The 12130-nt window shown below is 44.9% G+C and overlaps 1 protein-coding gene across 1 annotated transcript in view; it reads right to left on the bottom strand.

Moving 5' to 3' along the window:
• Positions 1-12130, bottom strand: part of WNT9A (Wnt family member 9A) — a 159263-nt gene that overhangs the window by 18152 nt on the left and 128981 nt on the right. Inside the window, exons 2-4 of the mRNA XM_044677011.1 lie at positions 7224-7419; positions 6091-6136; positions 2861-3120 (exon numbers count right to left, since the gene is read on the bottom strand). Of these exons, the coding sequence (XP_044532946.1) occupies positions 2861-3120; positions 6091-6136; positions 7224-7419 (502 nt within the window). The remainder of the gene's footprint in view (positions 1-2860; positions 3121-6090; positions 6137-7223; positions 7420-12130) is intronic.

Genomic DNA, 12130 nt, shown 5'->3' with positions numbered 1-12130 from the left:
AGTTCTGTGGAGGGCTGCCTAAAGGGTAATCTCTTGAACCTGAAGACTATGCCGGGGGAAGCGATTATAAGGGCCACAGATTTCTTGAGAGGCCTAAACTTCAAAGAACTTAAAAAAATAAAAATAAAAAGTGAAATGGAGCCATGCAGGGCTGTATAACTCTGCTGTCTATCTATAACTTAGGCTGTGTACCTAGATTTTTAGTCATTGTAGGATTTCACAGTCGGGCCCAGAAGAAGGGAGCAAAAATTTATTAAGCAAGTATTTAGGGGTGTTACAAATATGGCCTGTTATTAATGAAATATCCTGAATGGAGATATGAACCCAGGTCTTAATGATGCCAAATCTAGACTCTATCCCTGATACCACTCATTTTACAGAGGGGGAAACAGAGGCAGACCCAGAGAGTGGAAGGGACCTCTCCAAGGTCACACAACTGGTATTACAAGCAGGATTGGGACAAGGACTTCCTGGCTTCCATCACTCTCTCTATTACACCACTCATTTTTACAGCAGGGGAAGCTGAGGCCCAGAGAGTGAGAGTCTAAGGGCATATAACTGACCAGTGTCTAGAGTAGGATTCAAACCCATGTCTCCTCACTTCAAATTCAAGGCTTTATCAAGCACCAATTTGGTAGTAGTATTTACCTCATTTTGATGTTATATTTTTCTATTTTATTTATTTTATTGTTTTATATTATTTTATAATATATTATATCTAATATTTATAATATATTTTATGTATTATTTATGTTTTATGTTATATTAGTACCACCAATTTTACAAATTGAGAAACTGAGGCAGACAGAGGTCAAATGATTTGCCTAGCATCGCTAAGGTGAGATTTGAACTAGGATCTTCTTGACTCCAGGCCCAGTGGACTATGCACTGATTATCTAGTTTCTTATCCTTGAAAAGAACTTAAGACTCTAACCCTCACCTAGTCCAACCCCTTCATTTTCGAAGGTTAGCTCCTTGAAGACGCAGCCTGTGTCACTGTCTCACGCTTGTATCCCTAGCATCTAACACAGCCCCTGGCACTTGGGAGGCACATAATAAATGTCTGTTGACTGATTTTACAAATGAGGAGAGAAAATGATTTTCCCAGAATTAGACACTGAGTGAGAGATAAGGTCACGGGTCTCCATCCTCAAAGCTGTTTATCGTGCTCTTAAAATGCTGGTGAAAAGTCACACTTGTAAATGGCTTCATACTAAAGAGAGGGTGAAGCCCCAAGGCTTTCTCCTCCCTCCTCTGGGGCCCGGGAGGGGTACCAGCTGCAACTATTGAATTCATCACCCCTCGGCCATGCCAGCTTCAACCTATGTGGCCCTCTAGGGAGTCCTGACCCAGCATTGCAGACCTTGGGCAAATCCCTTCTCTTTCTCTGAGTCTCAGACATGTCATTTATAAACTCTGTAGAGTAGAGTAGAGTAGAGTAGATGCTCTCTCTCCGACATGCTCTCTCCATGATCCTCAGGACCCAATGAACAACCCACTGGGGAAAACCAGCTTTGGCCATTTGGCCCTGACAACATCCAACGGGTGGTCAGTATCTCAGGGGAGGCCACAGGGCATGTGACCGAGAGGGGTTCCCATCCCCGAGGGGAGAGAACAGCATAAGCTGGGCCCTCGGTGCCCAGCCGGTTGGGAACAGCCATCCCCATCCCCTGATAGCTGAGCGGGAGCTGACACACCCTTGCACTCCAGTCACCCTCTCATTCCGTGACAGGCCAAAGCCTCCCCTCTTCTGGGTCTGACTTAAATTTGGGGCAGGGGGAAATTGAGGGTAACAGAAAGGGGAGGTTGGCCTCCTTTCCACTCCCCTCCCTTTTCCAACCCCATTTTTCTCCCTCCTTCCTCTTGCCCCAGGGAGATTTTCTGAGAAAAACTGTTCTTAGTCAGATAGAAGGAAGTTTGATCTCCAAGTTGTTCCCAAGGGCCCCTCTCCAGACCCCGCCTTGCCTCCTCCCCAACAACCCTTCTCCACACACACACACACACACACACACACACACACACACACACACACACACACACATGGCCCTGGGTTCTCGCCAGTGCCCAAACTGTCTCCACTGGGCGCTATTTGATTGCATGAGATATTCTGTAACAAGATAATAAGCTCCCCATCAATGCAGCCATTCTAACCCCCGGTGCCTCCCCCAGCCTGCCAGCCGTGAGGCACCAGCTCTGTGGCCGGGATCAATTCCCAAGTCTCCCCAACCACCCCCACACCACACGCCCTACCCACTCCCCCCCCCAAAAAAAGAAGAAAATCTTCTTATGAAATAACTTGTGCTTACTCTGTCAAGCTTAACTCTAAGCCTGGGTGCCAGGAGAAGAAAAAAAAAAACCAGTATGGAAGGATGGAAGGATCCTATGACTATAGGCAGGGCCAGCCCTAAACAGCAAAATGGCGGAGAGAGCCAAGTTGGCCTTCCATGGCCCTAGTCTCCTGATCCACACCCATCCTTCCCACCCCCATCTCCCAACCTCAGGTGCTCAGTGCCTTCTGGCTTGATCACTATTCCTGCCCTCAAAGCCAGATCTAAAAAGAGGATGCCATAAGCTCCCTCTGCTGTTTATACATCATTGCTAGAGTATAGACCCCTATCTGGGAAGGACCTCAGAATAGAGAACCTCAAAGCCTTTAGGGGTCTTAGAAATCCACCCAATCCTTCACCTCAATCCCCCAATGCCCAATTTTTATTTGGACAAACTGGGAACTAAAGTTAAGTAGGTTGCCCAAGGTCACCCAAGCATGTGAGTGCCCCACCACCTAAGCATCCCGCCCCTTCCTCCATCCATCATTCTCACCCTCCTCCCCTTGCCCTTTCCCCCAGGTCCAAGAACTGACCTCTCTTCAGCAGGCTGGCCCGATATCGACCCTCGAGAGTACAGTTCCAGCGCTCAAATCGGAACTGGTACTGGCATTCGAGGGCACTCATGCTAATGGCTTCCATAAGTGTCTCGGCCACACCTGGATCCCTCCGGCACATGCGTCTCTGCTTCTTCTCTAGCTTGAGCCGGTCACACACCTTGTAGTGGGCCTTTGTGGCAGCCTCCTCCATTTCTGTCGTCAGTGGGAGGATGGTCAAGGGCTCACTGCCTGTCAGCCTGGGGACGCAGAGAACAGAGACACAGTGACCTATTGTTGTTGGACTGCAGCCTAACAGGGTGCAGAGAGCACTGGGTTTTGAAGGATGAGGGGAATTGACAGGGATAGAGAAGAAGCTGAGACAGGGGGGCAGGAAGGGTAAGAAAAGGCATGGAAACTCAAATGACTGCTTCAAATACAGGGGTTGCACAGAAGGGTAGGGGGAATGAGGCAGAATTCGGTGGAATCAAACAGCAGTTGGACTTAAAAGGCAGGCATGGGAATTGAGACAACTGGACATAGTAAGGTCTTAATAAATGCTTGTTAACTAAACAACACCAAGACAAAAGGAAACTACTGAACAAATGAGCAACAACCTCCTGGTTGCTTAGAGCAAGGAATCTTACTCTGGAGTTGGCAAAGTTGATTTGATTTGAGGGTATTTGGGAGGGGGGGTGCATGGCAGAATTAAGTAATTTGCCCTGGGTCACACAGCTAGAAAGTGTTTGAGACCAGATTTGAACCCAGGTCCTCCCAATGGCACTCTATGTTTCACTTCCTTTCTTTTTCCTTTTTTTTAATACTTATTTTCTTTTTTAGAATTAATATTGTATATTTGTTCCAAGGCAGAAAAAGTGCTAAGGGCTAGGCAATGGAGGTTAAGTGACCTGCCCAAGGTCACACAGCTAGGGAGTGTCTGAGGACAGATTTGAGCCCAGGACTTCCCCAAATCTCCAAGTCTGGCTCTTAATCCACTGAGCTACTTAGCTGTCCCCTTGCAAACTTGTTTTGATAGTTTGGTGGCTGTATTTCAACATAGTTTCCTTTGCAATATATAGTCCATTTTATTTTATGCATTTACTAACATGATTCTGAAAAAGATCCATAGGCTTCTGCTAGGATCTATGACCTGAAAAAGATGAAGAACCCTGGCTTAGAAGCAGAACTAACTACTGGCTCTGACATGATCTCCCTGTAGCATATTGAATTTCAGATGCCCTCTCTACTACTTGACCGTAAGCATGTCCCCTCCCTTTTCTCAGCCTCAGTGTCTTCCTTTGTAAAATGAGACTATTAGACTAAATTATTTTGGCCCTCTGCTAAATTTAAATCCCAAAATAAGACTCCCACAGTCCCCTGAGACCCATTTTCTCAGAAAGCAACTCAGTAATTATCAATTGAGTCCTTCCCAGCTCACAGAGAATATAATCTGCCAGAATCTCTAATCTATCCAAATACCTAGTGTCTGGCAACTAGGCTATACAGTGTGACTAGAGCATCAGACTTGAAGTCAAGAGGATCTGTGTTCAAATTTGACCTCAAATACTTTAGAACTCACTCTGCGATCCTGAACAAGTATGCCTCTATTGGGGCAGCTAGACAGATAGAGAATCAAGCGTGGAGGCAAGAAGTCCTGGGTTCAAATCTGGCCTCAGACACTTCCCAGCTATGTGACTTTGGACAAGTCACTTAACTCCCATTGCCTAGCCTGTACCACTCTTCTGCCTTAGAAGTGATATTTAGTGATAATATTTGTACAACCCAGTGGAATTGCTTGTCAGCTCTGGAAAGGGGGAGGGAAGAGGGGAGACAAAGAAAATGAATCATGAAAACCTGGAAAAATATTTTAAAATAAATAAAAATTTTAAATAAAAAATTATTAATTAAAAAAAGAAATAATACTTAGGATCGATTCTAAGAGAGAAGGCAAAGATTTAAAAAAAGTCTGCCTCTGTTCCTCAACTATAAAATGAGGATAATATAAGCAACTATTTCCCAAGGCTGTTGTGAGAATAAAATGGGTTTTTTCAGATTCTTTGGAAAATGTAGAATATTGTCACTGTCATTGCTATCGTTATCATTGTTATTATTATTATTTTTATAAGCCTTCAAGTCAGAGGATCAGCTCAGGAACTTGCTGTCTGTTCCTAGCATCCCTAGTCTTCTTCTCCAAGGAAAGGAAATCCTCTTCACCCTTCTCATGCTTCATAGAGACTTCAGAGGCCCTCCAGTTCAGCCCCCACCAGAGCATGAAGCTGTTCTTCAACAGCCCCAATAAATAGTCACCCAGACTCTAGTCAAGCACTGTACCCCACCTTGGACGAGAACTTTCTCTACCCCAGCCTGCAAGCAGCTTCCTTTTCTCAATTGGGAAATAAGTAGCACAAATCAATAGCTGTTCAGCACTATAAGAAATATTTAGTAGGCACCCACTATATGCCAGGGTACGTGTTCAAAGGCGATAGCACAAACCAGACTGGATCCTCAAGGAGCTTATAATTTAAAGGAGAGACTCTAACATATACTCAGATTTAAAATATATCTATACACACACACACACACACACACACACACACACACACACACACACACAATAGAATGTGATAAAACAAAGGAAAGATTTACACAAGGGGCTCTTGGGAAATCTGGGGAGAAAGAGAACATATTCATGGTGTCGTGGAAAGAGTACTAGATCTAAAGTTAGAGGACCTGGGTTCAAATTCAGACTGCAACTTAAGAACCTTGGACAAGTCATACTTCCTGAGGATTTGTATTTCCTAGACCTAGATTATAAAATGTGAGGGTTATACTAATTAGCTTCTAGACTCAAACATTTATTAAGCACATCCTGTAAATAAAAAATAGTAAATAGATTTTAAAAATAGCAAATAGAAAAAATGGTAAAAAATAGTCCCTGCCCTCAAGAAACTTAAATTCTAAAGGGGGGGAGGGGAACAGGAACAGTAGTTCCATGGGATCACAGATTTTGAGCAGGAAGGCTTTGGGAGGTCATGGAGTTCAATTTCTTCCTTTTACAAATAATAAAAGGACATTTACAGATAAAAAGGGACAGAGAAATGAAATGAGTTGCCCAGGGGTGTCTTAAGTGGGATTTGAACCCAGGTTGCCCAAACTCTAAATTCAATGCTTTATCTACTACGGCCTATTGCTTCAATAAAACACCTAAAAGGTCCACACAAAGTACATACATCTGGATCAAGAGGAGACTCAGGTTTCCATCAAAGTAGGAACTGCCTGAAAAAAGGGAGGGAATTCAAGAGGCAGATAGGAGGGGAAGAGGCATTCGAAGAAAGGGAAACTGAGTCTACCGATGATGAGATGGGCAGGAGAATGACAAGAACAGGCCACAGAGGATAATCCATTTTGGCTTAATGCATGGGGTTCGAATCTGGCCTCAGACACTTCCTAGTGGTCTGACCCTGGGCCAATCACTTAACCCCAATTGCCCAGCCCTTTCTAGTCTTCTGCCTTGGAATGGACACTTGTACTGCTTCTAAGACAGAAGTAAGGATTGAAAAAGGAAAAAGAAAAAGAATGAATGAAGTAGGATAGGGTGACATTGGGATGAAAAGGCTAGATAAAACTTTCTCTGGGTCTCTTTTTTACAAACAAAATGTTTCCCCCAGATGTTTTTGTTGTTGGTCAGAGGCTTTTCAGCCATATCTGACTCTTTGTGACCCCATTTGGGATCTTCTTGGCAAAGATACTGGAATGGTTTGCCATTTCCTTCTCCAGCTCATTTTCCAGATGAGGAAACTGAGGCAAACAAAGTAAAGAGACTTGCCCAGGGTCACACAGCTAGGAAGTGTCTGAGACAAAATTTGAACTTGGGTCTTCCTGGCTCCAGGCCCAGCATTCTATCTACTGTGCCACCCTCAGATGCTAGGAAGACAACAAGACAATGGGAAGCCCTCCCCGGCTCCATGCTTAGGGGGAAGATGTTCCAGACAGGCAAATCACTACCTGAGAATCTAAAAGGGAACAGAGCAATTAAATCACAAAGGGGGAAGGGGTCATAGCTTAGTTTGAACTATCCAAAAGCAGAATGACAGCGAGCTCCCCGTCATTAAAGGGAGAAGTAAGAGACTCCGTGGAAAGCGTCTACGCAGAGGAGACTCCTGCAACATGTAGGAAGCTGAACTTTCAAGAGCCCTTCCAGCACTGAGATTCTAGATCTGATGAATGGCAGCCAACAGCTCGACTTGCCAGGCACAAGGAAGGGATGCTGCAAGTACTTGGCATGGCTTTAGTTGTTGGGAATGGGAACTGGTTGGGCAGGAATGAGAATCTTCGCTCAACCCCCAGGAGAGCTCAGCCACACAATCCCCTCCAGGGCTGTAGGTACAGGCAAGCCTCCCTGTGCTATCTGATTCCCGATGGAGGCAGATAGGAGGCGTTGGGAGAGAGGAGGACAGGTGCCTCCGAAGGACTCCTTCTGTGGTAGGAGGGCGAGGGAACACGGCCTCGCCTTCCATCCCCAACAGACCCGACTGGCGCTTCCCGGGGACCAGATCGATCTTGGACAAGGGGCAGTTAGCCACTTAAGGGTGCCGTCTGTAGGGTAGGATATCCTGCCAAACAATGCATAAACATCTGCCCAGCTCCTCCCTCCCCTGCCTCCATTCCCAACTCCGGACAGAGTAGCCTTAGAGAGTTAATAGCTATAATATAGAATGCTTTGGGGACAGCTCAGTGGATAAGAGTGCCGGACCCGGAATCAGGATGACTCATCTTCCCGAGTTCAAATCTGGCCTTGGGCCCTTGCTAGCTAGTCACTTAACCCTCTTTGCCTCAGTTTCCTCACCTGAAAAATGAGTTGGAAAATAAAATGGCAAACCACTCCAGTATCTTTGCCAAGAAGATCCCGAATGGGGTCACAGAGAATCAGACAGGACTGACTGAAAAGCAATAGCTTGCAAAACACTTTACATATATTCATTCATCCCATATTATCCTCATTTTTACAGATAAGGAAAATGAGACTGGGAGGTTATGTACCGGATTAACTTCTGAGGCAGAACTCAAATTCCACGTCTATCCGTGGAGCTATCCAGATGGGCTAAAGGCTTGAAATCTCCAATGTCGATCTCAGAGCGTCAAAGCTGGAAGAGAAGCTTAGAAAAGAAGAACCAACAGCTTCTATTTTCAAAGGATCATAGATTTAGAGCTGGCCATCCTCTGAACCCATAGAGTCCAGCCCTCTTATTTACAGAGCAGAAAACTGAGTCTTAAGATGAGAAGGGAATTTGTCGCAGAATCGGACAGAAAGTCCCGGTCCTCCACTATAGTACACTCCCTTCTCTTTCCTTCTAAACTACTTCTGCAAAGACATCCAGGGAAACATTCCAAGGATTCGGTTTCTCCTTTCTTTAAAAGCCTCCTGTAGCTCCCCATTGCCTTTAGTAGAACTCACCAAACTGTGTTCTTTTCAACTGTATTCTCTGTGCCATGAATGGAGTTTCTATGAGAAAAATCTCAGTTCTGATGTTATTTGCACCCTCAAACATTAAGTATAAGGTTATGGAACATGCGTGTCTCCTTCTACAATGAATGCCAATAACCGACCCCCCCCCAAAAAAATAATAATGGGCAAAACAATTATTACACAGGCCGGGATATTCAATTAGGCTTTGATTAGGCAGCCCTGTACAGAGTTCAAGGCTAGACACTGAGGCAGAATGTCAATTAGATAGAGTCGTAGTCCTCATGGAAATCACTATCTAGCAGGGGCAGAAGACTAGCAAGAAGAGCTACATCTACTGATGTAGGCATATGTGGGAGGGGCAAATGGAATGTTCTGTGAGGTCTGAAGGGAGAGCTCCTTACCGACGGAGTTTGAGGGGGACAGAGATGAAAAAAAGCAGGGAAGCTTCCCTTGAAAAGGGATTCCTTAAGTTGGGCTCTAGAAGATGGGCAAGCACTAAGCTGATGAACACAAGGAGAGAATTCCTTTTAGATATAAGTAAAAAGAAAGGTGTGACTTGATGGTCCTAAATGGGCATTTGGCTAAATGAAGCCTCTCTGGGATTTCCCAGCTTTACAGCTGGCATCAGTTATTGTCAATTAATGCTATTATTGGGAAGAGACTTTGATCTTGCATGGAGCCAGCTTGAATGTCTTTCACGTATGCCTTGGATTCGATGGCCACTAAGAACCTCTTTAACCCCCACATTCTGCAAAAACTCATTGCATGCAGACATTTTTTTAATGTATAGAAAAGAAGATAAACGCCCCAGTTACCTCCACTACCTTCACATTTTATTGCTGGAACATTCTATGGCCTCAGCTTTTCTCCCTGGCCCCCAGTGTTCTACTGGCTCTACTTCTACTGGCTCCATCTCAATGTTGAGGAAAATCTCAGTTCTGGTATTATTTGCACCCTTAAATTCTAAATAAGAGGTTATGGAACTTGCATGTCCTCCTCCAGGGGAAAGAGCTCTGAACAGATTGACACAGCGATCTGGTACTTCTGCTAATTTCCTGTGTGATCTTGGACAGGTTAGCGTCCTTCTCTGAGCTTCAGTTTCCACATAAATAGCATGATGGGGTTGAGTTAGGTGGTCTCCCTCTTCTACTCTAGATATTGTGTGCTTCTGCATAAATATCTACATTTGGGGTATCTAAGGGGCTCAATGGATCAAGAGTCAGTCCTAGATAATGGAGGTCCTGGGTTCAAATCTGATCTCAGACACTTCTTAGCTATGTGACCCTGGGCAAGTCACTTAATCCCCATTTCTTAGCCCTCACTGCTCTTCTGCCTTGGAACCAATACTTAGTATCAATTCTAAGATAGAAAGTAAAGATTTAAAAAAAGAATGCCAGGGCACCTAGGTGGCTCAGCAGAATCAGAAAGACCTGGGTTCCAATCTAACCTCAGACACTTCCTAGCTATGTGATCCTGGGCAAGTCACTTTGCTTCTTCTGCCTAACACTTACTATTTTTCTGACTTGGTGTGACTTGATGGTCCTAAATGGGCATTTGGCTAAATGACACCTCACTAGGATTTCCCAGCTTTGCAGTTGGTATCAGTTAATGTCAATTAATGCTATTATTGGGAAGGGACTTTGACCTTGCATGGAGCCAGCTTGGCCATCTTTCATGTATGCCTTGGATTCAATGGCCACTAGAGTTGCATGCAGAAATGGTTTTTTTGTTGCTGTTTTTTAATTTATAAAAAAGAAGCTGTGTGATCCTGGAAAAGTCACTTAACCTCCTCTGCCTCCTTCTTATGCCTTGCAATCAATACAAAATAGCAATTCTAAGAGAGAGAAGTTAAAGATTTTAAAATAAATAAATAAATACCTACAACTCGAGGTAGGATAAGAAAGTATAGACAGAGAAGAATTCATAATAATAGCATTCAATTCAATTTTGTCCAATTAAAATATTTATCAAGCACTTATTTTTCAAGGCTCTGTGTTTCTAGGGGGGAAGCAAAGGTGAAAAGTGCCATGGTCCCTGCTATCAAGGCATAAGAATCTGTGGCAGGGAGGACACATACATTTATCTTTACCTAGTTATTTCATGTAATATTCCTGCCACCCTCTAAAGATAAGCAGTATAAGTTTTGGGTCCCCATTGTACAGACAGGAAAACTGAGGAGAGGGGAAAAGGCTTGCCCAGTGCCACACATGAAGCGTCGGAGTCCGAACTGGAATCTAAGCCTTCTGACCCTTGATCCAGTGCCCTTTCCCATAGAGCAGGCTCTCTCAGGCAAAGCCCTGTAGCATGACACCAAGCTAGCACACCCGAGTCTCCCTCGCCACATGAGGGTTCCCCCTCTTCCTTTTCTCTCCCATAGGGCCTCCAGCAGGCAGAAAGCCTCCCAGAGAATACTTTACCAAAGCAGGGACAGGGCACAAAGCTGTCCTTCTGCCTCCCCTTCCCCTTCTGCCTGAATGGGGAGCAGCAGAACAGTCCACCCCGCTCCTGTCCCCTGCCGCTATGTCCCAGCTCCTAGTCATTCCACCCTCGGGCATGCCTGGCCTCCTGCCAGGCGTCCTTCTATTCCTTTCTCCACCCCCTCCCTTAACCCACCATGTGTTGGCATCCACCCGTCTCGTCTCCTCTCCTCTCTGCCCAGCCAGTGCCAAAGGACACATTGGAGTGGGACGTGAATCACCCAGTCGGTCTGTGGGATGCCTCTGGCTGTCAATCACTCGGTCCGTCAATAAGATTTATAGAGTGGAATCACTGGGGAAGGGGGCCAGCGGGTTGGAAGAAGAAGTGAGAAATCAGGGAAGTGAATACTCAAGAATTAGAAAATACAGCCGTGGCCCTAAAGGAATTCAAATAGTCCAGGGGGGCAGACCCAAGTATTGGAAACCAGCAGAGAGCAAATTACCTAAATCAAGTCAAGATCCGAGAGTTCCAGTGTCAGAACTGGAAGAGACCTTCCAATGTAAGATTTTAGACTTGGAAAGGGACCTTAAAGGCCATCTAGTCCAATTCTTTATTTTACAAATAGGGAAACTGAGGCTCAGAAGATCCTTGCCCTTGCCCAGAATTGCTGACCCACCCAGGAAAGCAGAGAAAATAACTTATTATGTAAACAAAGCGAGGATTCAAACTCAGGTCTCTTGGAGCCTGACCCAGGCTCTTTCACTGGCGGTGAGGGCCATGGAGTAGAATAAAGAGCAGAAAATGTGATTCAATTTAAATATTTATCAAAAATAGATCAGGGAGCAGGGGGCAATTAGATGTCTCAGTGGATAAAGAGCCACGCCTGAAGATGAGAGATCCTGGGTTCAAACCTGATCTTAGACACTGTCTAGCTGTGTGACCCTGGGCAAGTCACATAACCCCATTACCTAGCACTTGATGCTCTTTTACCTTAGAACTCATATTCAAGGATGCAGGGCACTTGGTCAATCCCTCAGTAGCTCTGGAACTCAGTCTTTTTTGACTAGGGCCTAGGCTTGCCTGACCTTTTCTTGAAGACCTCAGGGTCACTTCCCTGACAGGATAAGCCATCAAGAAAGGCCATTGGTGAAGGCACTAGAACCTCAGAGGTTTAAAAAAAGACACACCATGCATGTCCTGAAGAAACTTACAGTCTAACTTCTTAGCTGTGTGACCCTGAGCAAGTCACTTAACCCCAAATGTCTTATCCTTACCACTCTGTGTTGGAATTGATTCTTAGTATTTATATGAAGAAAGGAAGGAAGGAAGGAAGGAAGGAAGGAAGGAAGGAAGGAAGGAAGGAAGAAAAGAAAGAAAGAAAGAAA

The sequence above is a fragment of the Gracilinanus agilis genome, chromosome 1 (assembly GCF_016433145.1).
Source record: "Gracilinanus agilis isolate LMUSP501 chromosome 1, AgileGrace, whole genome shotgun sequence".
Taxonomy (NCBI): Eukaryota; Metazoa; Chordata; class Mammalia; order Didelphimorphia; family Didelphidae; genus Gracilinanus; species Gracilinanus agilis.
The sequence above is the reverse complement of the archived record's forward strand: the minus strand, read 5'-3'. Positions and strand labels throughout refer to the sequence as shown.